The sequence below is a fragment of the Pagrus major genome, chromosome 18 (assembly GCF_040436345.1).
Source record: "Pagrus major chromosome 18, Pma_NU_1.0".
Lineage (NCBI taxonomy): Eukaryota > Metazoa > Chordata > Actinopteri > Spariformes > Sparidae > Pagrus > Pagrus major.
This window is the reverse complement of record NC_133232.1, coordinates 5632073-5658668: the sequence shown is the minus strand read 5'-3', so window position 1 is coordinate 5658668 and position 26596 is coordinate 5632073. Positions and strand designations below refer to the sequence as shown.

The window sequence follows — 26596 nt, the reverse complement described above, 5'->3', positions numbered from 1 at the left end:
TCAGCTCTGCCGCAGTGCCGCTGAGCAGGACACACTGCTGCTGATGCATCATGGGAAAAGCCTCAGTGGAAAAACAACTGTAATATACAGGAGACTTTCTGATCACGTCTCCATTATTACTGGTGTAATTTTAAAGATTAAGTTGGTGATGTTCTGTATGTTTCTTGCCGTGTGTGTGTGTCCTGGCTGACATGTTCCTTCATTACCATCAACACACACACTGTGCAAACAAACATACAGAATATTTTCACGCTCCAGATCTTCAGTACCGGCGTCACTACAGTTGTTTTTCATTTGGGCTTTTCAACAAAACTTTATTAGAAGAGAAAACTCCAGGTTCCTCCAGCAGGAAGTCAAGATTTAAAAGTCACTTTAAATCTATAAATTAAAGTCCAGCTGTTAAATATCATCAGTCTGTGATGTTCTGCACATTTCAAGTTATTTTGTCTTGATAAAATTTTGTAGTGTCCCTTTTTTAGTCTCATCTACATTGACCGCTTACTTTCCTACATTTCCCAGAGTGCCTTTCAAGAAAAGCCAGAGAATAAAGACAGAAAGTGGATGATTTCAGCCAAAACCTTAAAAACATTACACCTTAAAAATTGATAAATAGCAGAAATAAACTATATCGCCTGTGTGTTCAGTTTAATGTAAGGGCCTAAACTTATTTATTTCTCTGTACTGTAGCCATAAACAATTTTCTAAAAACACGTTCCTGAACCCTTTTCTATCCATAAATTAGACAAGTATGTGTATGATTTAGGATTATTTTGTTGTAACTAGAGATGCACGATATATTGGAAATTTATATTATCTGTGATTGGCCACTGGAAGTGTAAGTTTTATCACAACAGATCTTATCAGAGCTGTTAAATTTAATCATCCATCTTTTATCAACACATCTGAGCCTTTCTGACTGTCAGGGTTTGATTTCTGTCTAAATTCAGATGCTGTGTCCCAGGTGTTAAACCTGATATTTAATCATTTTTAGATCTCTGTGCTGAAAGTCAAAAACATTTGGTAGAGAGTCGAGTTAAAATACGGTGAATTTCAAATGGAGTTTGGAATGTAAAGAACATCACAACCAGAAGCAGAGAGGATTAATCCTGTTAGCAGACAGAAATGAAACTTCCATCTGAATGTTTGCTGTTTCTTCTCTCCTGCTGGAGGAACCTTATTTTCTTTCTTTCTCTCAGACGTGTTGTTGAGTCGAGCAGATTTCCTGCGAGCCGGCCGCCGTCTGTTGCAGACAGACGCTCAGAAACCTTCTCACTTTAATCGTCTCTTTTTCAGGACGCTGGTTTTCGTTTGGCACCAAAATACACCGTTGAGTGTTCAGTCGACAGCTGTGACCACGTCTGGACTCCTGTTAGGTTTGTTTTCTGCAGTCCAACTCCAACAGGAAGTCACAGTTTGTTTTTTTAATCTCCTCTTTTTAATGTCCTCTTTTTCATCGTCTTTAACAGGAGAGTTCTGCTGTCTGCATGAGCGCTGATGCCTTCAGGACATCCATCGGTCCTCTGAAAGGTGAGCTGTCAACAATCTGTGTGTATTCTGTGACTGTGTGTTTGTCGTATGTGCTGTTGTGAGTGTGTGTTTTGACATGTTTTACATTTAGAAGAATAAATTTTTGCCAGTTTATTGGGACATTTTGACAGATTATCATCTTTTTAAAACAAATCTAAGCTGTAAATGAAGATTTGAGAGCGAGTCGAGGAAACAGGAAACACTCCACCTGACCGAGGTCATGTCCTCTGAATTTACTGCAACAAGTTCTTAGGAACTTTAAATTTTAATGTGACTCAGCACGAATCACAAGTATGAGTCAAATGTGTTGAAATAGGAGATGTTGCAACATCAACTTTTATTTTGAAATGTACCTGCTAACACTACCTAGCTCCATTGCTAATTAGATAATATGTCACTGAGCAGCTTGGAGCCTGTTTAAGCTTGAACAGGTTTGGCCTTCATACAAAAATCACATTTTAATGTTGCACCATCAACTTTTATTTTGGCCTTTTTTATTGCGGTGCAGATTACTGATTGTGTAGCTGTGGTTATAATGGTTTAGTCATTGGTTTAACTCTGTGAACTCAAGTCACTGTTTTGATGACAAAAGATAAATAACTTGATGTTAATAACCTAATTTATGACAGCTCAAATGTTCATTTAATGTTTTCAATATAGTGTTTTTTTAGTCTGTTTAAAAGTGATGATGAAGAAATGAAGTTTGAACTCAACTGAATATCAATAATTATAATACATTTTAAATTGTCATGATTTTTTTTACAGATTAGACAAAATTATCATTATAAGACAGGTAACAATACCTTTTATTTTCACCTTATTAAGACCTGATACTGCTGGTTGGTGTTTGTTTCCACGACTCTGATGACTGCTTCTTTAAAGAGTCTCTAGACTTTGAAAGACTTTAACACATCGTGAAGCTCTCAAACCTTCTTCCAGATTAGCTTCAGCTCATTTATTTCCTGGTTGTTGAGTATTTTTGTCCTGAACATCAGTGCCTCTCATCACTGGTACTTGGAGCTAAAGTTGGCCTTGTGGTGCGTTCAATGTCTGCCTTTTACACATGTTTGTTCCCGCTTTCATTCCAATGTATTCTTTTGATTGGTATGTTCAACGAATTCTTTGTCCTTTGACAAAAAGACTTATTTTCGTATTATTTAAAGCTGTTCATCTATAGAAAATATTTGTGGGATATTTTAACATCCATCCACATGATCCACGTTCATGATGGACTGAAAGATTTGCTTCAACGTTTGGTGAGCAGGAAAGAAAAAGCCTGTTAGCAACATTAGCTCGGTTAGCTAATCCTGTTCCCTTAAACACTTTTTTAAACATGTGAAAAAGGCTCCTGAACGCACCATGAAAGTGGTTTTGACATCTGACTGAAACAATGACTGTTAGATAGTGTGTGTGTGTTTATGTGCATGTGTTTTTATGTGTGTGTGCTGCAGTCTAGTCGTCGCTGATGACGTCCACGTCGTCACCGCCCCCGCCTGGCTGCTGCGTGGCTGCTCTCCAGCGGTTCACGTGCTGACTGCCCTTCCTCTTCTGCTGAGCTTCAGGAGACTCTTCCTCCAACTTCTGACGCTTGTGCTTCGTCCTGCGGTTCTGAAACCAAACCTTCACCTGCAGAGAGACGGACAGGTGAGTGTTCAGACAGGTGACACGTCAGATTCAGTACGACAGAGAGAGACAGACAGGTGGCACACGTCTGATTTAACACAGAAGAGATTATTATTAATGTCTTAGTTTTCAAAAAGTACCCAAAAGTCTTACTTGAGTAAAAGTCAAGATATGGTGTTTAAATATTACTTTGGTGAAAGTGAAAGTTACCTATATGAATAATACTCAAGTAAAAGTCTTAAAGTATCTGATATTACGTGTACTTAAGTATCTTAAATGACTTGTGCTACATTAACTAAATTAATGTGCTACTGTGGCTCTGATGCAGCATGTAATCTGCAAAGTAACTAGCAACGAAAATTATCAAATAAATGTAGTGGAGTAGAAGTATAAAGCAGCAGAAAATGGAAATACTCGACAAATAAATGTACTTATAAATACTATATCATAAATTCATTAACCTAAATGCAATAGGTCATATACACAGTGGTGGAAAGTAGTTTTACTCAAGTATTGTGCTAAAGTAATTTTTCAGTACAGAGGAAGTATTCAGATCCTTTACTGAAGTATTGTTGGGAAAATTTGCTTAAAGTATTCAAAGTAAAAGTACTCAGTTCTGTGACTGTTCTGTATGAAAGTACATTTACTCAAGTACTTTTTTAGTAATCAGATCCTTCACTGTAAAATTACTGTTACAAGACAAAGTCCTGCACTGAAAAAGTTTCTTAAACTTTTACGTAAGTACTGAGCGCAGTAAACTGTGATTGTTCTACTATTCTATATGAAAGTAGATTTACTCAAGTACTGCAATCACAACACGTATTACCAGATACAAACTTTATAAAGTTAGTTATAATCCAACAATATAAAATCTGCACAAGTACTTTTACTTTTTGTACTTTAAGTATATTTCAATCATAATATTTCTGTACTTATAATTATTATTGTGTTCAAAATGTTACTTCATATTCTGAAATCATCTGAATCGTGTTATCTTATAAAATATGATGAGCTACAGGAGTTAAAGTTTAAATTGTCCTGCATCATGAGTACTTTACTTTTTTGATACTGAAGTACAGATTAGAAAGCAGAAAGTGTTTTTCTTGCAGGACTTTAACTTGCAGATTTAAACTACTGTAACATCAGAGCTGTTTAGTTTGGAAGTGTCTTTAAAGCAGGCAGCTACTACAGTCGCTCTGCTTCCCCTCCTGACAGTAATCATAATAAATGTTCTGGAGCTGAACGGTGATTTAAAACCTCCCTGCTGGTAAAACATGAATGTGACACGCAGCCACGTTCAAACACGTCCAGCTGAGTTCTGACTAAGAGCTCGTGTTGCTCAATCTGTCAGATCTGAGATCAGCTTGACACGATCCAGATCGACTCCTCGACACTGCCAACGGCCTCAGGTGACACTTTAATATCTCATGCTTGGTGTGTGTGTGTGTGTGTGTGTGTGTGTGCGTGCGTGTGTGTGTGACGGCTTGCTGAGTAATTACGATAACGATGTCACTAAATCTGACGCTGACGAGCCGGACGGTTAAATAGGAGGTGATTTCCTGTCGATTAACGGACTGACAGTAATCCTCTCGCAAGTAAAACTTCTTGTCATTCTCTCTGACAGAACGCCTCAGTACACAGATCTTAATACCACAGTAAAAATACTCCATTGCAAGTAAAAGTCCTGCATTAAAAACCTTAGTTAACAGATGTAAAAGTACTCACTATGCAAAAAGGCCTCATTCAGACAGCAATGGAATGTAACTAAGTACAATTACTCAAATACTGCACTTCCATTTTCTTTATACATCCACTCACTACATTTCTGTAGACAAATATTGTACTTTTTACTCCACTGCATTTATTTGATAACTTCAGTTATTAGTTTGCAGATAACATGCTGCATCTGTCGATTAGACAGTAATCCTCTCAGAAATAAAACTTCCTGTTACTTTCTCTTACATACATTTACATACATACACATTTTTAGCTTATAACCACTGATGGAACTACGTACATTTACTCAAGTACTGTACTCAAGTAAAGTACAAGTACCTCAAAACTGCACTTGAGTATTTCTGCCACCTTATACTTCCAAGTCAGAAAACCCTGCATCAGTAACTAGTTTACATACAATTTAATCGTCTTTGTTCAGTCTAAATTATCTAAAAGACATGTTTGATTCTTTTATATCTCATTAATAAAACTGGAGACTTAATTCACCTGATGGACCACAGACTGAAGAAAATGACAGCTTGAGTCTAAACTAGTATTTCGTCTGAGACGGCAGCAAAGCAACACAGAACATAAAGTAATCACAGCAGAAACATTAAATCAGCGGCTGGTTTTCTACCAGGAAGTAAATGTTGGCGCTCATGTGACATCACAGTGATTCAGTCTGTTTACTACAGTCTGAAGTCAGGAGTTAATTAGCTGAGTTCAGCAGTTTGTGTGCAGATCAAACAAATGAGACAAAGAATATTTTTCACAAAATAAGATAAAAATACATTTGTTCACTATGTTCTAAAAGTTACTCAGTAACTAAACCTTCAGATAAAAGTAGAGCGTACAGTCCAGGTGTGTTTCTGTCTTTCAACTCATCTCATTTTTCAGATAAACTGAAGGACTTTTTGTTTCTGCTGCATTTTTAAAGAAACATGAGTAACTTTTCAGGTGATTCTGGAGAAAGTTAATTTATTATTGAGTCCAATTCTGGGTCGTCAAATAGATTTAATTTAATCTGAATACTTTCATTTCCCATAAATCATTGAAAATACTGCACCTTAGGCAAAAAATATTAACGCAGCCAAGAAAGTTTTAAAAAAAATCTTTCCTCTTTTCAATGAAATAAATGCAGTTTACATAATAATTACTTACATTTGGTGTAATCAGATTACCCTCACAAAAACATGACCGACACACCTGAGAGAAGTACTGTGTGTTCTACTGTTAGAAAAAACATTAATCAAGTAATCCTCGACAATGTAACTATAATCTAAGTACACATTCATCAAATGTAATCTGGGCAGATTATAGCTACTTATTTTTAAAATCTGATTAATCAATCCCAATTACATGTAATCCATTACTCTAACTCCCACAACATTACCAACCCTGACAATCAACACTCTTCCTCCAGAACTGATCTCTACGCTGGATGAAATAAATATTATTTTTAGATTTATTTACAGTGTTTTAACAATCTTTAACACTCTGAGTGAAAGTCATAATAAAGTTGGTGTGAACACTTGTTGGATCGCAGCCCTGAGATCTGTTTTGGAACGCAGATCGCTCGATCATTACCGTCTATAAAAGTGCAACGATTGCAAAATGTCTTAATTTATGTGTGATTAATAACTGCTGATGGCTGTGACTCTGTGCTGATTGATGGATTACTCTTTCCTCTCTCTTCCTGTCCTGTTGTGAAATTAGCTCATAAATACTGGAGGATGATTCACGTCGTCTCACTGGCGTCAGGGCTCGTATCGCCGTGGCGACCTGATGACAAACACTGTCAATCACTCCTGAGAAAAGGTGGAGGGAGCGCCGAGGATCTGACTAACCAGCGACTCACTTCCCCCTCCATCATTCCTCAGAGCTGGAGCGACGCCAGCGGCCTCGAACGCAGGCTGACGTCACATCGGTTTGTCCTCAGACACGACGAGGACGATAACGAACGGTTTAATCTGAGACTTTAAACTGGAAACATAACGAACGAGTTCACACTGAAGACTGATCAGAAGTTTGTCTGAAGAGTTTCACACAAATAAAAAGCTGTTACTGAGCAGGAAGTCTGTAGTCTTTCATATTCTCTGGAACATAATTTGTTGTGAGCTGATTTTTCTGGAAAGTTTTTACTCATCAGTTCATTCATGCAGATTCTCTAGAGGATAATCTTCAAGTGTTGAGGAGTTTTTGGTACAGTATCCATTTTTATCTAATCATGTTTCTAATTCTTTCAGTCATATTTTTTGGACGATAATCTGTCAGCTATTTTTTCTGGACAGTTAACATAGGTTAAGTTTTTATTCATAGTTTCTAGAGTATATTGTCTCATAGGATCTATTCATACGTTCATCAGTCGATTATTTAACCACTAATTCATTCATTTATTTTGTCTGGAAGATCATTTGTTGGAGAGTTTTCATTCATTAGGAGGATACAGCCTGGTAGCATTTAGACATTTTTCAATTTAGTTTCTATTAATCCGTTCAATTCATTGTTCACTAATACTTTCATCGGTATTTTTTTCATCCACCAGTTCTCGGGTCATAAACACAGGAGAGAAAACAGTTTAGATCAGACTTAGAATATTACAGAAGCCCTGAGGGGCAAGTGAGCATTTATTTTCTGGTGATCCATTTTCTTAATTCCTTAATTTTGTTTCCATCGTGAAAACGTGTGAAACATTTATTTTTCAGTAGAAACAAATCATGAATAAAACTCAGAAAAAAAAAATTCACAAGAAAAAAACATTTTTTTTAAGATAATTTTTTTTCGTGTGCAGGTTTGTTTTTGTAATACTCATTTTGACCACCAGTGGCTGAAGTGCACCGCTGCCTCGTGTTATAATGAAACTAAAAGCATCCATGTTTTCTTCCAGGGGAGTTTTAATTTCTCTGCACACTGAACACAAGATAAACCTCTGTTGTGTTAGCAGGTGATGTAACATCACTGTCATGTCTTTGTTTTGGAGGGATGTGTTGTAACTGTCACTAATCTGCCGTCAGTGTCACGGGTGGAGTATTGTGTATTATCAACAAGTCATCTCATTCTGATACATGAGCAGTTTATGGTTATAAAGGCGACTGTCAGTTGTTAGAGTACAATACAGTAGTTTTTTATGTTTTCACAGATAGAAACAGAGTGGTTTCAGGATCTTATAAAAAATGATCCTGCAAAACTTTTTCCCTCCAGTTCTGAGGTCATAAACAAAGGAGAGAAAATAATTTAGATCAGACTTTTTAACTTCAGAAGCCCTGAGGGACAATCGAGAATACTTTGTTCTGTTTATCCATTTTCTGAGTCTCATCTTAATTATTTCCTCTCTTGTGTTCATGACTTCAGAACTGGAGGGAAACAAGCTTTGAAGGAGATAATCTTTATAAGTTCCTGACATTTTTTTCCATCTGTGAAAAGAAAAGGAAAAAAAAACCAGGAGAAAAGATCAGCGCCAATTACACCACATTCCTCTCCTAAAGACAGACATGACAGTACTGTTACATCACCGGCTGACACACAGAAGATGTATGTTGTGTTTAGCGTGCAGAGAAATGTCTTTAACGTGAAGCAGTCGAGCCTTCAGCCGGAGAAAAATCATCCTGAAGAAGAAAAATAATTACAACTCTTCCACTCTGTTTTTTTGTTTTCACTCAGTTTCACACATGAAACAAATATTTTTGTGTTTTCCTCCACATTTCCACAGACGGAAAAAAATGAAGGAACTTTTTTCCTCACCAATTCTGAAGTCGTAATCAAAGGAGAGAAAATGATTTAGATGAGACTCGCCAGGCTTCACTGATTCTTTCATCTCTATTTTTTCTTGACAGTTTAAATTCATTCGTCTGGAAGAAATCTTTTTTTGCTTAGTCATTTTTTCTGAGCAGTTTTTATTAATTTGGACAGATTTTACTCATCAACTCATCAATCATTTATTTACTCAGTCATTATTTCATATTAGATTTTTCATTAACTTAAATACATTTTCCATATTTTCAGAATCTGCTCTTTTGTTGTTTGTTTACTTTCATGTTACACATTGATTTGTTCATTTATTCATAATTTCAGAAATTCTAACATCATTTTTAACTATTTTAAGCTGTTTCCATTAATTCACTGTGATTCATTCATTCATTAAGAAATGTTTAAGTGTTAAGTGAAACTCATGTTTGGTTTTATTTATTTAATTTTTTTACTATTTGTTATTTTATCTGCACGACTTCACTGATCCTTCATTCATCCATTTATTCATATATATTTGAAGACGCATCTGGTCAGATTATAGCGACAGTACAATTACAAGTTCCTTTTTACTTGAGTAAATGTATTTAATTACTTTCCACCACAGATAAAACTGATCTATGTTGAATAAAAGAAAATATTTTTATATACATTTTTTTTTAAACATTCCCTGTCCTCAGTTTCCCATCCTGCCCTCCTCCTCCCCCTCAGTTACCGATGATGCCTACCTGCGTTTCGGTCAGACACAGCCCGCTGGCCAGCTGCTTCCTCTCGGCTCCGACCACGTAGTGATTCTTCTCGAAGGCTCGCTCCAGACGCAGCAGTTGCGACGGAGAGAACGCCGTCCGGATCCGCTTGGGTTTCCTGGAGAACGGACCGTGAAGCAGCATGTTCTCCGGACTGCTGTCCTCACCTGGACACAAACAACCAATCAAAACAAAGATCAATAAACAAGTGGACGCCTGCAGTGGAAGAACAACAAATGGGTCACAGATCTTTTAGTGAGAATCAGTCTGATCTGGTGTTGATGGTAAATGTTACGTCATCAAAGTCTTGTAAAAAGTTATGTGTTCGTGATTAAAGGTGCCGTCAGCGATTCTGCATCATCAGATATCGACACTGACAAACCCAAATGTTTCTCCAGAATCTGACTGTACCTTGAAATCGTTTCAGGACCGACTCATTTCTTCTTCATTTGCGGTAAAGCAAGAAGATGTGATGATGTCACAGCTCTATGAAGGATTTGATTGGCTGTTTGAAAATCATGCACGTTGTTGCAAGACTGAAGAAGAAAGTATAACTCATCAGTTTCCTGGTTGCTCATATTGTTACTTCTTGTGTGATGAATCTTATTTTTAGTCGTCCCCCTGTCCTGCTTATTAATCCATCTTTCACTGTAGGCGGGTTCAGCACCTCTCCATCTTTTGTTACTCGTGTTTATTCATTTGTATTATTTCTATATGTGTGAACCAATAAAAGATTTTTAAAAAAGACAAAAATAGAAAGATAAAAGACTACAAGAGCACGCAATGATGCAAAACCTTCACCAACATAAAACTACAGAAGCTCTGAGGGGCAAGAGAGAGTTTATTTTTTCTGGTGATCCATTTTCTGAGTCTGATCTAAATTCTCTCCTGTGTTAATGACTCTAAACATACTTTATGAAAAAAGTTTTGTCAGGATAATATTTATTTATTTATTTATTTTTTAATCTGTGAAAAAAAAAATCCAGTGGAAGAAAATCATTTCAGTAGACATTTTTTGCCATGTTCAAAACCAAGAACCAAGAAAAAATTTCACAAGAAAAAAACACCTAAAATAACCACCTATTTCACAATATTTTTTTCCTATGTAAGGAACGGAGTAAAAAAAATCCCCAGGAGGGGAAAAAAATGTCATGAGAACAAAAAAAATTTCACAGGGAAAAAATTCCCTGTGTGAAACCAAGTGGGAGAAAAAGAAACACTTTTCATGATATTTTTTTTCTTTGTGTGGAACAGAGTGAAAAAGAAATTACGTGTGGAGCCGCGTTAATTTTTTTGTCCTGAAAAAAAATGTAAAAAAATTTTTTTTTTTAATTCCACCAGTTCTCAAGTCAGAAACACAGGAGAGAAAATAATTCACCAGAAAAAAAAACCCAAAAAATGAAATTGCCCCTCAGGGCTCCATACAAAAAAAAACAAAATTATTAAGTTCTCCAGTTTAGTTTCAGTATTTTCTTCTCAAAGCAGAACAGAGATTCTCAGAGCAGATTATTACTGTTCAGACTTTAACCCTCAAACAGTTCAGTGAATCCAGACAGACATGAATGTGATCACAGACACAGAGTCCTCATAGAGAACAGCAGCTTCATATCCATGAACATGATACAGGTCTGTGTGTGTGTGTACTGTTTGCTCTGGGATACTGCTTAATCTGATCAAACACCGTGTGTGTGTGTGTGTGTTGTTTGCATTTGGATCTGCAGTCAAACCACAGATTTAAATCTGACTCAGCGTTTCACTGCTGCTGCATCATCACAACATGATGTCATCATTCAAATAAAAACACTGACAGTTGACGGGGTGTCAGTTTCTCCTCTCAATCACACACATATTAATCAGAAGAAGAAGAAGAAATTGGCACCACAATTAAAAAAAGACCATGAAGAAGAAAACAAAATCAGTGTTTTGTTCCTTTATTGATTAATGCAACAACCAATTAAAAGTACGTTTGAAGATAATCAGCAGCTGTAAATATTCAGTTACAATCGCCTTATTATGTAATATAAATACCTTTTAATTATTTATTCAGGACAACTGATGATATTTTGTGCAGTGTTTCCACATGTCTTTAGTTTGAAGTCTAACAGGCTCCTGTAAATAACTTGAACACAGGAGTCTGAAGTCTCAAAAGTTTTAAACAGCTCGCTTTTCTCACGTTTGTCAGTGAAGCAAATTATTTTTACTTTTATCTTTCAATAAATTTCACCTTCAGCTGCAGATCATCTTTATTTATCTCTCCAGGTCCTTACACCATCTTTCATCACCTTATTGTTTAGAATTATTTATCACCAATTTCACATATTTTTTAAACCTTGTAGCCTCGATTGTTTTTAGTTTTATGATTAATTGTGTTTCTGTTTCTTTTCCTTTCGAGTTATAAATAAGTTGTAATGAATTAAATCAAATCCAAAGCTCCTCACAGGTTTATAATCAGATAATGTGTGTTTGTCTATAGGTGGATATTTTTTCTTATATTCTTTTGTTACAGTTGCATTTTCTTGTATTCATTTGGGAATCATATTCTTCTGTTCATAACCTGCATCAATTTTTAATGTGAATTAAATTTGAGATGAAACAAATGGTCATTACTGAAGGACTGTTAAACATTAGTTAATACCAGATTGTTAAATGTGCATCGTTTTGTTTTTCTTTGTTTTATGAAAATAAACAGACATTTGATGATCCAGCCAAACCAAATCATCTCGAAACAAAAAGATAATATGATCAAGTATTGGAACTAAATCATAAAGTACATGAGAACACCAGCAGATCACAGAGACTATAATGTTGACAATGTACAGACTGAGTGGAAACACAGAAACAGGTCGTCACAGGCACAACAAACTGAGTTTTAAGGATTTACGAGACATTTTCTGTGATAAAATAAATAATATATTCTTGGTTTATCTCCCCGATCTTTAGAAAGTGTCTCATCTATGTGGAGAAAAGAAAACTGAGAGAAACAAGCTGCTTTAAATGCTCCTAAATGATTTGGTGATCATTTACTTAGTTTGCCTGTGTTAAATATAATTCTTCAGTAATGTTTAATTGGCAGTAATGTAACTTAAACATGTGAGCCAATAAAGCTTTTTTGAATTTAATGAATATCTTTATTGGTGAGACTCATGAAGACGTCAGCTTGGACTCTGGTGACTTATGAAGGTTGTGTAACTTGTAGTTTGGTACGAATATGAATAAATTAGTTTTGTTCTTTTTACTCTTTACTTTGTTTGTCTGATGGGTGACGTTACTGAGCAGAATTCAGTTTTCATGCAAAGTACAAAAATAAAGTTTTGTTGTTTGAGCTCCTGAACTTCAACTGAACCAGCGTCAACGTTATAAACTGCTTAAATGCAGAAATAATTCAATGTACTTTGGTTACTTCAGTACATTTTCCATTGTGGTTTGACTAATTTTACTGACGTGGTGAAGGGATGTGATTTGTCACCACTCAGATTCTCGCAAACTGAAGCTAATTTGTTTATCAGACGCGTTGGCGTGCGGTCAAGTGAACCCGAGACGCCGTAGGTAAAAATGGTCGTTGTGTTTCTTTTGTGTTCTCGCTTTTGCTCCAAACCCACCTGCAACATCTGCTTTATTTTTCTGACCGTTTATTGAAATCTCACGTAAATTCTTCAAATCTATTTTACATAAAAACAAATACACGCTCGAGAGAAAAGAGTCGCCGCCGCCGACACGCCGCACGCAAAAAAGTCGGTTGCTAGGCGGCTTCGAGGACAATGATGGCGTGCAGACAGCGACACGTGTTCACGCCTTTGATTCAACGTTAGCGTCTATAAAGTCACATTCATATGCAAACTCTGAGCCGGGCCGTGACTGATGGAGGTTAGCGGGCGTCTCAGAGGAGCCCCACTTGCAAATGTGACGGTTGATTCTGTTGAATGTGAAGTAACACGAGGTGACGCTGTTATGTGACAAAGACAGCGTGGTTACAGAGAGGTCGAAGATCAGAGACACTAAGTAAGAATATAGTCAAAGAAGTCAAAGCTTTGAGGCAGCAAACGCTCTGAAACAACCAGGAAAACCACAGAAGGAAAAGTTTTCTGAAAGACGAACTGCTCAAGAAGAAACAATCTGCTGCAGGGAAACTTCCTGCTGATACAACATGAAGTACCAAAGACCTGAACAAAACCAATCAGCCTCTAAAACCAGACTTGTTGTGCATCACAGTTCAGACCTGTTATTTACCCATGATGCAACAGTGCAGCGCAACACATTAGACGAGTCAGAGCATGTGAATACTCGTTTACATTATGTATAATGGTATATCCATTGTTGCGTTTCTGATTTTTGTATTTCTATTGAACAAGGGCGTAACCAACGTACAGACAGTGAGGGGTTTTAAAAAGCAGCAAGAGCAACCGAGTGCTGAGTGAAACCAACAGCAGGAGGAGGAGTTACACAACGGTAATTAATTTAAAAATAAAAGGGAAACAACAAGAGACAGATCCATACCAAAATGCCCTAACCATTTCATGTTTAGTATATTTTACCTTCTTGTACTCTGTAACGTTACAAATAACATTTTAAGATTTCACGACACTACTCAACGATAAAGTAAGATAGTATTTTCAGCTCCAGTGTTTGAGAAGTGCAGTTCATTAGCTACAGACTTACTTTTACTATTAACTGTATCATATATGTTTTTTTTATCAAAACACAGTATGTTTTTTCACTATTGTACCGGTTGTGTTCTTTTTTTATTTATTCCAGGATCACCTTGAGGCAAACAGACTGCAGATGAGAACCAGCTGTTCAGCTAACTCTGCTACATTTACATTCGTTTGAATGTTGATTAATGTACACTGTCCTCCTTTAATAATAAAACTAAATAGAGACTTCAGTTCTGTAGTTTGTCTTTAAATCTCAGATAAATTCTGACCCTGTTCTGATCAGTCTTGGATCATTAACACCGTCTGTCCTACAGCAACACAGAGAAACTCTTCTGCTGTTGTGGATAAAGAAGAACGTTGGGTCAGTAGAGCCTCGGCTGACGAACACGTTTATCCACAATGAACAAGAATTTACTTTCCTGCTGATGAAGAAGAAAAAAATTTGACCCTCAGATGTAAAAGCTCCCGTTTGAAGGCTGCTCATCTCTCAAGTCTCTAATGACCTTTACTTGAAGGTGTTAACCCTTTTAACGACAACAGCTGACAGAGTGGAAGCAGGTAATGATCACATGCTGCAGGATAATGACACAACAACAACAACAACAAGAGGAGCAGCTTTAAAGACGTGTCTGACCCGCTCGCAGGTTAAAAACAACATTAGGAAGCAAAAACAGCTCATGTTCAAATTATTCTGCACAATCGTTTCTTGTTTTCAGCCTTTTAAAATCTTGATTTCCTCTTTCAAAATTACACATCACTTGTCTTCACATTTAGATTAAACCTTTTCCACAACACACAACAACACATCTGCAACATTTCATCAAATGTAAATCATTGAAACTCTTCTGCATTATCATTAAGCTACACTTCCACCAAATCAACCTAGTTATCATCATATACAACCTTAAGTTTTGCTTGTAAACCACACAAGTTTCTAAAGTTAATCCAGAGTTTAAGAAAGAAAGAGTGAAGAAGAAACAACAGAACGTTTCTTTGCTTTTCATTTCTGTCTGTGAATCAAGTTCTTGTTTCTGCAAACATAAAGTCAGACAAACTGCAGGAGGAGGTGATCTGTAATCTTTCTCCATCTAGATTTCATGCATGTAGATACTCATCTTTCTTTATTTCCAGCCAAAGTAAACATGCAGACGCTTCCTCCAGAACACACAGAACAAACCAGCTTTAACTGACATCTCAACAACAGTTTATCCTCTTAGATCTCATCTTTTACACAGTGAATCTCATGAGAAAGATACCAAACTACATCTGTAGCAGGTGAAGAGAGGCCCAAAAGAGAATCAATACTTTCAGCTGCAGAAACAGATGACAGCAGCGATGTGAACATACTTCCTGTCACTGACTCATCACTGACAAACAGCTTCAGCTGCTGTGACGACAGAAGAAGAAAAATGTAAACAGAAGCAGAGATGATGTCAATCAAACAGGCTGACCGTTGCTTTTACTCTTCTCTTTGTTTGTTTAGTGTCTAATGCTGCTAATGCTGCTAATGCTAACAACCCACTTCTTCTACTGTCTCTCACAAACATGTAATATATCAATATTACATCATTATTCCAATATCCTGTGCAACAGGGAGGGAAGAGCTGCAGAGCTCCAACATAGATGCCTGATATAAAAATCACTACAAAACTCTCTGACATTTTCATGAGACAGTAAAGGCATTTTAAGAGTTTAAAAGAGAGAGAGAGCCTGATCCACTGAGCACCTTTAAATAACTCAACTAGAAATAGCAAACATTTTCGATGTACGCCAGATATTTTAAAAGGCAGGGACAGGAGAAGAAGGAGGAGGAGGAGGAGGAGGTCTGTTCATTATTTGAAAAAATATGAGGTGAAGGAAGAGGAAGGAAACAGGTGAGGAAAGTGTGAAAAGACAACAAGCAGGGAAAGAAGAGGAGTTAACGGAAGAGAAAGAAAAGAAGAAGACGGTGACACCAAGGGTGTGATGTTTCACGACAAACAAACATTTCTCAAGAGCGATTCCTGAAGGGGGAACCCAAAGGTGCCATCATAAGCACTGTTACACTAAATGTATATAGAGCAAACACTGATCACAAAAGGCACAAAAAAGTTTGGATTTTTCAACTTATATATTTAAGGGTCTATGACCTACGTGTCTCCAGTTGTTCATAATCCCAATTGTTAGAGATTAGATTAGGTTTACATTAACTACATTACTTAACAGGTCAGTGTCATAAGGAATTGTACAAACTCATGTTTCCATAATGTAAAAAAAACTTTCATCACATTTAATATAAATTCACTTAAATAATATAGGGAGTTAGGGACGTGTTCACTATTATAAACCCAGGAAAATAAGCTAAATCCATGCTCCTCTTGTGCATTCAGCAGTGATTACAGCCTGATGATCGATATTCTAAGTAAATGCAGACAAAACTTTTTGTTCACCGTGTAGCTTCATCATAACTCTTTGAATATAAAACAAGAGGAGCAGAAATCTGTTGAGAAATTCAAACATTACAGTGGCTGTCATCCAGAAAGACAGCAGCTCCTCCATGTACTTGTATCTGTTAACAGGTGAGTCGTGTCCTGTCCAATATGGCGGCGACGTTGACGTATCGCAGCAACGAAGCGTCGATGGCGGCTACGTGGATGTTTCTGACTGTAAACCTGACACCACTGGATGTTTTTAAGGAGAACTCGGGACATGTTCTGGCCGTGTTTGTGGCGACAAGAAGCGGATATTTTTGGCGGGGGAGTCGGTCCATCTGCAGCCACGTTCGAGGCGACGAAACCGGGCGTTTTTAACATGACCTCGGGACTTACAGCGTGTTTGAGCAGGCAGTCATTTTAGGCCAAAACACTGTTTTTCTGATCCAAACCAAGTGTGTTTGTGCTGAAACCTAACCCGTTGTGACAAGAGAAAAATAGCACCTTCTGTTTTAAGTAAACTTTCGTAAAGACAGTTCCTTACTGACCACCAGCACCACCGGAGACACACTTCCCCCTCAGGTTCACCCAGTGTCGGCGGCAGGAGGCCGGTCAGCTCCCCGCGCTGGAGGCTGACTCAGGGACCATCAATAAATTACCCTATAGTTTGTTTCATTTACACGAAAACAATGTTTCTTCATGCTGACTAGATGCTATCAGTGTAAATTATGATTAAAATAAATAAATACTGTAGCACACCTATTTTGATTGTAAATGTATTATGTATTATTTTGCAAAACCATTTTAATAAGATAATGGCTTTTATTTTCAATAGCTTCCATGTCATGTGACCCAGTGACTCCAAACCACTGCCGAAGTGTATTACTGAATGGGACAAATAAGACACACCTGTTTTTATTACATTTGACTGTTTCTTTTGTTTTATATGAATATTTATTATGAAAATTCAGCATTTTTTCCCAATAAATAAGACATCTCTTTATTACATTTCACTGGGTCACATGACAAGGAAATGCTGAATTTTGATTAAAAATGTATTCATATAAAATAAAAGAAGCTCTAAAATGTAATTAAAACAGGTGTGTCTTATTTGTCCCATTCAGTAATACAATTCGGCAGTGGTTTGGAGTCACTGGGTCACATGACATGGAAGCTATTTGGGGGAAAAAGCCATAATTTTATTAACACATTTTTGCAAAATAAATACAGAACACATTAGCAATCAATCAAATCACGAGTTTCACTTATATCATCCAGTCAGCGTGAAGAAACATTGTTTTTGTGTAACTCAAACAAACAACAGGGTAATTTATTGATGGTCCCTAAGACTGCCTCCAGCGCACCGGAGGTTCTGGGAGGCAGCTGACCGCCCTCCTGCTGCCAACACTGGGTGACACTGAGGAAGAGACGCCGCTGGGTGTCTCCGGAGTGAATGTCTGTCCAATATCCAACACAAAACTAACTTCGCCTCGGTCTCCACCGACATCCGGACCGAGCGCCAAAATGTGGAGGTGCAGGTGGATTGGCAGTGGACCGAACCACTGTGAGGGGGGGGGGTCAATGAATTATCTGTCTCTCTTCATTCACTACCAAAGAGAGAGAGTGAGATCGCCTCTAAACAAAAAGTACTTTCTAAATGATAATCAACATTTGATGCACAAAATTGTGGAAAATAGATGCATCATGGGAATAAAACAGGCTGTTGTTGCTATACGAGCACTTAACTTTTCTTATGAACTTTAGTCATATAACATATTAAACAACATTATTTACAAAGTGATTTGATAGACAGGAAACTCAACACAATTTTAAAAAATAAAAACCAAACAGCAACAAGCCCAGACTGAGGAAAAGTTAACACAAGATGGAAAAAGGCAATAAAAGCAAAAAATATGTCTATAAAAACAAGTCTATAATAATGGAGGCCTTTTCTCCTCAGGCAGGTCATTCCAAAGTCCTGATGACAGAAGCACGCTCACCTTCAGATTGAAGTCTCCACTTTGAGACGACCAGTCTCAAAGTCTCTTAAAGTTTAAATACTTTAAAAGTGATCAATAAAATCTTCAAATCAATTATGAATCAGACAGGCAGCCAAAGTAATGTGAACTGCTGAAGTTAACACTTAATAATAATAATAATAATTATTATAATAATATAAGTTATTAACTATCTGTACCAAATCTGTCTGTTTTGCCTCTTTATACATTAACTTGTTAAATTAAAGATTTTTTAAAGAGAGGAAGAGGACAAGACGCCAAAACAAAAGTGGCAGAAACATTTTGATTTCATACAGATTTAACAAAATAAAATAGTCAGATAAAAATAATGAGAGTATGTCGCTGTTAGAGGAGGAAGAAGAAGAGGAGGAGGAGGAGGAAGAGACACGCCAAAACTAAATGTTCATGTCAGTATGATGATTAACAAAATAATCAAAGAGAAAATGCTGAGAATATTTTCACTGTCAGAGACGAGGAGGAAGAAGAAGAGGAGGAGGACGAGGAGGAGGAGGAGGAGGAGCGTTGTTGGAGCAGATGGCACATCAGGTTCCCCTGGCACTGAAAACAAGTCCAGACCTGTGACAGAGAAAAGTGTGTGTGTGTGTGTGTGTGTGTGTGTGTGTGTGTTTGTAACAGACACACTCCTCCTCCTCCTCCTCCTCCTCCTCCTCCTCACTATGTTTTTAAACGAATCAGAGGTCAGATTGAAGAGATTATGACTGAATTTTGATTTTTAATTTGGGTGAACTGGTCCTTTAAGCTGCTGTGACTGAACACTTCTTGCTGATGCTTCACATTAAAAGCTCGTCACAGTCAGAAGACCTCAGACTTTAAGGAGTTTTTCCTCAATGCTCAATGAAATTTAAACCTTAAAGTGCTCAGGAAAAAAAACAGAAATCTGAGCATCAGCTCCACAAATGGAGGGAGCAGGAGACGATTGTTTTCAAGGTCAAGGATGAACTTTGACCCTCAGCTGCCTGGAGGACTTCTTGTTTGTCCTACCTGACACACACACACACACACACACACACACACTCAGCTGACCATAGAAACAGGAGACAGAGAGGTGATGGAGGCTGTCAGCTGCTTCCAGCTAATGAATAAAAATGTGTCTGAGTGAACGAAGGAGCAGCAGACTGTGAGAGGAGGAGGAGGACCAAGAGCAGGAGAACGAGGAGGAGGAGGAGGACAAAGAGGAGGAGAACGAGGAGGAGGAGGAGATAATGGGATCACCTGTGTGGGAGCGACAGGTACCTCAGCTGTTACTGCTTGAAAGAAATCTGTTATTAAACATTTTTCTGATCATTAAAATCAGTATTTGTTTTTATGTAAACAGATAAATTAATATAAAAATGAGCAACTTCGACTCTGATGCAGCATGTAATCTGCAAAGTAACTAGTAACTAAAGTTTTCAGATAAATGTAGTGAAGTAAAAAGTACAATATTTGCCTCCAGAATGTAGCTGAATGGAAGAATAACTTAGTCACATCTCATCACTGGTTTTAGGAATTTTTCAACAAGGTAACTGAAGTTGCTTGTGAGTTATTATTCGTAGTATTTTTATGTGTGGTCTGTGTATCAGACACGGTAATATCTGTTGACTTTTCCACAATAAAAGCATCAAAATGTTTCCAGTTTCCTTTAAATTGAAATAAAAAGCACAGAAACGTTCAGAGCTGTGATCGCTCTCTGTGTTTTTACAGCCGACAGACAGAAAATCCACCGACTCAACAGAAGCCTTTAATCTGACAGGTGACGAGCTGAGTGTGTGTGTGTGTGTGTGTGTGTGTGTGTGTGTGTGTGTGTGTGTGTGCGTGTGTGTGTGTGTCTGTGTTAACATTACTCAACCAGGAAGTAAAGTATTAATCCTGAGATAACTGTTATAGATCATCGTTATATCCAGGAGGTTATCAAGCTTTATTATTATTAATATTATTAGTAGTATTGATATTAATATATGACCTCACTGTGATATGAAAACCATGTAATGACCATGTTGAGCTCATTTTAAATAATTCATTTATATTAAAAAACATCTTTCAGTTCACCTGAAACATTATGAAATTATAAATCACTAAAAGTTGGAGGTGCATGTTTTTATTGGAGTACAAACCTGAGTAATATTTTTTATTAGCTTTACTTTATTATCAAATAAAAACAAAAATAAAAACTGAACCTCGTCCAGAAGATTCAAACTTGATAAAATGTCACTAAAAAGTCATCTTTATTCCTAATTTATACATTTTTAAACCAAGGTCAAGATGTTTTCCTCCTGGTTATAAACCTTCATGATATCTGTAAGAATTCTTCACTGATTCATTTATAAACTAAATGATACTCTGCAGAGCGATCGATGATGAAGTTAATGGTTAGTCGCTCTGACTGTGATGACATCACACAGCGAGGAGTTAAAACCACCAACAGGACAGTTGACGTGTTGATTGACAGCCAGCTGTGTTGTGTAAATAAAGCTTTGTTGAATTTAAATCATTTCAGCAGTTATGAGCCTCAGCTGTCAGTTAACTTTGTTCAAACTCACAGAACTTTATTTAAATCTGGCCTGAAGGTTTGTGAAATGATGAAAGAAACAACATGGAGCCTCAACGAGCTTCAGGAACACAACACGTGTGTGTCAGACAGTATCAACGTCCCTCAGCAGCTGTTTGATTCAAGAAACTGGACGTGAACAAGTTAAAACAAAAACTGAAGAAGAAGAAGTCTGAAACTACACTTCCTGTCTGTGTTTCTTCTTCTGCTGATTTAATAAAATCATCTCAGTTCAGCTTGTATCTGTTACTGTTGTACTCGAGTAAAAGTAAAGATATGATGCTAAAATATTACTTTGGTAAAAGCGAAAGTCACCCATATGAAGAGTACTCGAGTAAAAGTAGTACAAGTAAAAGTGAAACACATATATTTACATGTAGATATATCCTGTGTACTGTGTACTGTGTACTCTGGGTCGACTGATCATTCTTCTGATTATTGGAGTCAATAAATTAAAAATGAGCGACTTCAGCTCTGATGCAGCATGTAATCTGTAAAGTAACTAGTAACTAAAGTTATCAGATAAATGTAGTGGAGTAAAAAGTACAGTATTTGCCTCCAGAATGTAGCAGAAAATGGAAAAATACAAGTAAATCCAAGTACAGTATTTGAGTAAATGTACTCAGTTACGTTCCATCAATGCTGTTAAGTGTTGAAGGAAGTACTCAGATCTTTCTCTTTAAAAAGTACCACAGCGTAGAAATACTGTTACAACAAGAAATCCTGCAGCAAAAGTACAGAAGTATTATTTGGAGTACCAAAAGTAAGAATCCTCATTATGCAGAATGTCTTAATTATACGTATTAAATTATTGGATCATTGTTATTGATGCGTTCATGTTTAATAACTCACCGCTGTTTCATGAAGTCATATCATTTATTTACATTATAAAGTAGCAGAAAATGGAAATACTCGAGTAAAGTACGAATAGCCACCTGGAGTAAATGTACTCAGTTACATTCCATCACCGAGTAATGAAGTCTGATATTTAACTGTTTTCATGTGAATCTGAAGGAGAAACATTTTTATTCTCTGACATTAAATCCTCAAAATGATTTAATGTTTTTATTTTTTAATTCATTTACAAAATGTGTCATTTTAATTGTTTTAATTACAAATGTATATTGTTATTTATAAACACCGAGATGTAATTATCATTTTAAATTTATTGTCTGATATTTAAATACTATATATTATTATATTTATATTACATGATATGATGTATTTTATTAGTTTTACATCATTTCTCATTATTGTAATATTTAACTCAGTGTTAGAACATCATTATTGTGACTGTAGTAACACTTTATATTGTTTTATGATTATTCGATGTTTATATTTGATGAAATGAGGATTTTATTTCAAAGGGTTGTTGAGAAACTCTGGATCGTTTGTTTGTTTGATTGATTGATTTCCGATCGTTTCTCTTTTATCGCATTGTGATTTTCTAAAACAGACTTTCTGTGTGAAACAAGATTATTTGAGTTCATTTTAATGTGACTTTCTTTAATGAGCCTTTTGCGGCTCTGACACGTGGACTCAGCTGCTGCTGATTGTCCCGCTGCTTCACTTTGTTTCATCCAATATGATAAAAAAACTCATTTTATTATTTATTATCGATATAATCAATCAGACTTGCAGCTGAACACAGTTAAACCCGCTCATCACGGCGAGCTGAGGAAGAAAAACACGTGAAACTAAAAAATATTTGATTTTCATCTGAATTCTTTCCCCGTGAGGTCATCAGGTGGATTTAATGTGAACAGCACACCTGATTCAAATCACAACTTTATTTAAAATCCATTTAAAAGACGAGACAATGTGAGAAAATGTCTCAAAATGAAGCTTTTTCCTCTTTTTATCCTGCTGTAATTTAACAAAAGGCCCTGAAGTTAAAATCATTGTGCTTCTGTGACTCTCTGGCTTTAATCATCATAATAATAATAATGTAGAATTTAATATTAATGTTTTTATTCTAACAGCCTGCAGAGTTTATTCTAAGCCAACACATAAATGTCCTGCAGTGATGATTCATGTCGTTTAAATAAAGTTTGAATTGACTTTCTTGCAAAAAACAAGACACGAGCGCGTTTAATCATGTAAAGCATTTTATAGATTCACGTGTTTCTGCTTCTGTCATCAGTTTAATATTAATTATGTGCCTCACATCAAGTTCACATTAAATTCAGCTGTTTAAAGTTTGACGCCTTAAATTGATGGAAAGTTGAATGGAGTCTGGTTGGATTCAGTCAAGATTCAGGAGGCAAAAACAAGAAAAACGGCTCAGAAAAAGATTTACAAGATAAAACCATCACAGAGCCGCAGGGAGGAAACAGAAACACTTCTGTAATATAACTGAGCACGCTGCGTTATTAAAGGAGCAGTGAGGGGATGTTACAGGAGATATAATGATGGAGGTTAAAGGTCGCTCGAGCTTCAATCTGCACAAATAAGAGAGGAAATTTTCGCCGGAGTAGAAAATAGTGATGAATAAATCTTTACATGAGAAATAAAAAGATTAAAATGACTAAAGTGTTCAAGAAAACGATCCAACAAATAAATCAGAGAAACCAATAATCTGATATTAACATGAAACCTGTCGTCTGAAGGAAACTGAGACTGAACATTAGTTTAGTTTATTTTCTTCCACGCTGCAGATTTGATGTGACGGAGATCAAAAATCACCAACAACATGATCGATTATCGATAATTCAGAAAACGCTGCAGTTCATCTACTGATTAAATACTTTGTCCTGTCAGCCTGTTCACTAATAATCTCATTTTATTATTCTTAATGATGATAATTCACGCAGTGGAACAATATCATAATATTCATTGAAACCGCAGAAAAACACGGGAAACAATTAAACATTCAAACATTAAATGTACAATAATAAAGAAAACAATAACAATCCTGATATTTCTCTTATAATAACATTATTTCTGCTCGTTACTGTGATTACTGCAGCTCACACAATAAAAACAGGATCTTTTGTTAATAAAAGGACCAAAAACTCTCATGTTTGATAAAAAAAAAACCTCCACATGATCAATTTAAACACCAACATTAATAAACATATTAATAAATGTTTGGATCAAAGGCAGCGGCTCACCTTGGAAGCGGTGTCCCAGGTAGCGGCTCCGCAGCACCCACGGGTAGAAGCTGAGCGCGTCGCGGTGCTGCGGGCTGAAGAAGCTCTGCGGGGGGATCTGCAGCGGGTGCAGCGGCAGCCCGCCGGGGCTCTGCGTGTGCGTCCCGGCCTCCTGGAGCACCAGGTCCGGCCCGGCCGAGTACAAAGTCCTGCCGCTGCCCCCCTGGAAGCAGGAGCCGAACACCCCGGGGTGCAGGGACTCCGGGAAGCGCAGCGCCGTGGGCCGGATGGGCTCATCCCCGGAGCCGCTGCCGTGGCTGATCGCCTCCTTCCCCACCAGAGACTCGATGGTGAAGCACTTCTTATTATTGCTGCTGAACATGGTGAGCACCTGGAGCACCGGGAGCACCTGGAGCACCTGGAGCGGAGCGGAGCAGGATGAAGGGTTCACCGTCCACTAGTTCCTCGGACCGGGGATCAGACACCCAGCTGCCCCCGGAGAGCCATGCCTCCCCTGCAGACCTCCAACAGACCCTGACTGCTGCACCTGGAGGTGAGGCTCCTCTCACCTGTGTCCGGGGCGGTGTCTCTGCACGCGCCTCGCTCCTCTGCGGCCGCGCGTGCAGGAATAAAAAGCACAAACTCCTCAAAGTGTCCGGACGGAGTCAGCGGGGATCCTCCGGGCTGCGGCCGGGAGAGAGCGCGGAGCGGCGGGCTGCGGGGCTCTGATCAGTCCGTGTGTCCTCACGCCTCTTGCCGCCGCACGCTGCAGTGAAGCCGGGCGGGAGAGTGTGACTGTCGGTCAACAGGCTGCCGACAGATACCTGCCCTGCCCCCGGCAGAGGTGCGCTGAGCATGCGCAGAGGAGACCGACCAGACAGCCATTTTGTTGATGGATGACGGAGAGTGATGGTGATGATGGTGATGATGGTGATGATGATGATGGTGATGATGATGATGATGATGATGATGATGATGATCTTTATGAATCATTCTATAATTTCATAACATTCATAAAGTCAGTGGTGGAAAGTAAGTAACGTTTACTCAAGTACTGTGGAGCCTGAGTTACTGTACTTTACTGAGTATTTCTTACTCGAGTACATTTATCTGACAGCTTTAGTTACAGATTCAGATCAAACATATAAAATATAATCAACATGGTAAGTTCATTTAATATAAGTTACTTTAATACTTTTACTCCAGTACTAATCATACAGGTGACTTTTTTACAACACTGTACTTTAATAATATTTATAAAGTCAGTGTTGGAAAGTACATTTACATTTACTCCATTACATTTATCTGACAGATTTAGTTACAGATTCATAATACTCAGCAGTATATGAAGTAAATAAAATGAAACATTCATCATCAATAATTATAATCCAGAAAACTGATCGACATTATTGAGCCACTCTACATCATGAGTACTTTTACATAAGTAAAATATCTCAGTACTTTCTCCACCACTGCTGCTTTATAGCAGTGGTGGAGTGTAACTAAGTACATTTACTCAAGTATTGTACTTAGGTACAGTTTTGAGGTACTTGTACTCTAAAACCAGTGATGAAATGTAACTAAGTAGGCTACATTTACTCAAGCAGCCTGTTGTAGTGTAGTAAAAAGTTTGAGGTACTTGTACTTGAGTATTTCCATATTCTGCTACTTTATTACATTCTGGAGGCAAATATTGTACTTTTTACTCCACTACATTTATTTGATAACTTAAGTTACTAGTTACTTTGCAGATTACATGCTGCATCATTAAATAGATGTAATTAATTAATCTGTAATCGTGTAAGAAAACATTAAAGTACATGTGAACATGTTTCTTCTGGTTCAGGATGTTTGGAAATGATTCAGAAGTTCAGAGTTTCATTTCATTAATCATAAACTTTAAAATATAAAGAAGAGAAAAATGTCAAAGTGACGTCTTTAAATGTTTCTGTGTCTGACAGAAAACAGAGAAAAGTAACTGTAACAGATTATTTTAAAGTATTATTTCTGTCTGAGACGTTCAGTAAACGATGACGTGAATTCAGTCACAAACTGAGTCGACGGAAAACATCACAAAGACACAAAACACACAAATGGACTTCCTCTAACTCTGTGTGTGTGTGTGTGTGTGTGTGTGTGTGCGTGCGTGCGTGCGTGCGTGCGTGTGTGTGTGTGTCTGAGTGACAGGTCAATTGACACAGAACAAGACAATTGACCTCAGGGGTCAAAGGTCAGAGGAAACCTCCTCCTTTATCTGTTCAATCACAGAGAAGTTTCAGCTCTTGAACCGACTGAACGTGTTGATAATCATCCAGCTGCTTATTTATATATTTATATTATAACTCGTCAATAATTCACACTTTTATTATCAATTAGTTGTTTATTCATCATCATCATCATCATCATCATCATCATCATCATCATCGTCAGGTCGTTTCATGTGATTGTTTACGATGTTTCTGTTTTTCCTGTCCATGTGTGTGTGTTTACTGAGGAGGTCAGAGTGACTCAGATCAATA

At 37.3% G+C, this 26596-nt stretch overlaps 1 protein-coding gene across 1 annotated transcript; it reads right to left on the bottom strand.

The window, feature by feature from the left end:
* Positions 1–1357: 1357 nt before the first annotated feature.
* On the bottom strand, positions 1358–24829 carry emx3 (empty spiracles homeobox 3). The gene is made up of 3 exons (XM_073487178.1): positions 24099–24829; positions 9339–9523; positions 1358–3153 (listed from the first exon to the last, which is right to left on the bottom strand). The coding sequence occupies exons 1-3, from the start codon at positions 24457–24459 to the stop codon at positions 2980–2982; spliced, it is 720 nt and encodes a 239-aa protein (XP_073343279.1). The 5' UTR covers positions 24460–24829; the 3' UTR covers positions 1358–2979.
* Between the last annotated feature and the right edge of the window lie 1767 nt (positions 24830–26596).

What these genes read in the sequence shown, in the direction of transcription:
- emx3 (XM_073487178.1), bottom strand. Translation starts at nt 24,459, where the DNA reads ATGTTCAGCAGCAATAATAAGAAGTGCTTCACCATCGAGTCTCTGGTG. An exon ending in CCTGGGACACCGCTTCCAAG is followed by an intron (nt 9,524 to 24,098) that starts GTGAGCCGCTGC and finishes GTTTGTGTCCAG; the next exon opens with GTGAGGACAGCAGTCCGGAG. An exon ending in TGTGTCTGACCGAAACGCAG is followed by an intron (nt 3,154 to 9,338) that starts GTAGGCATCATC and finishes GTCTCTCTGCAG; the next exon opens with GTGAAGGTTTGGTTTCAGAA.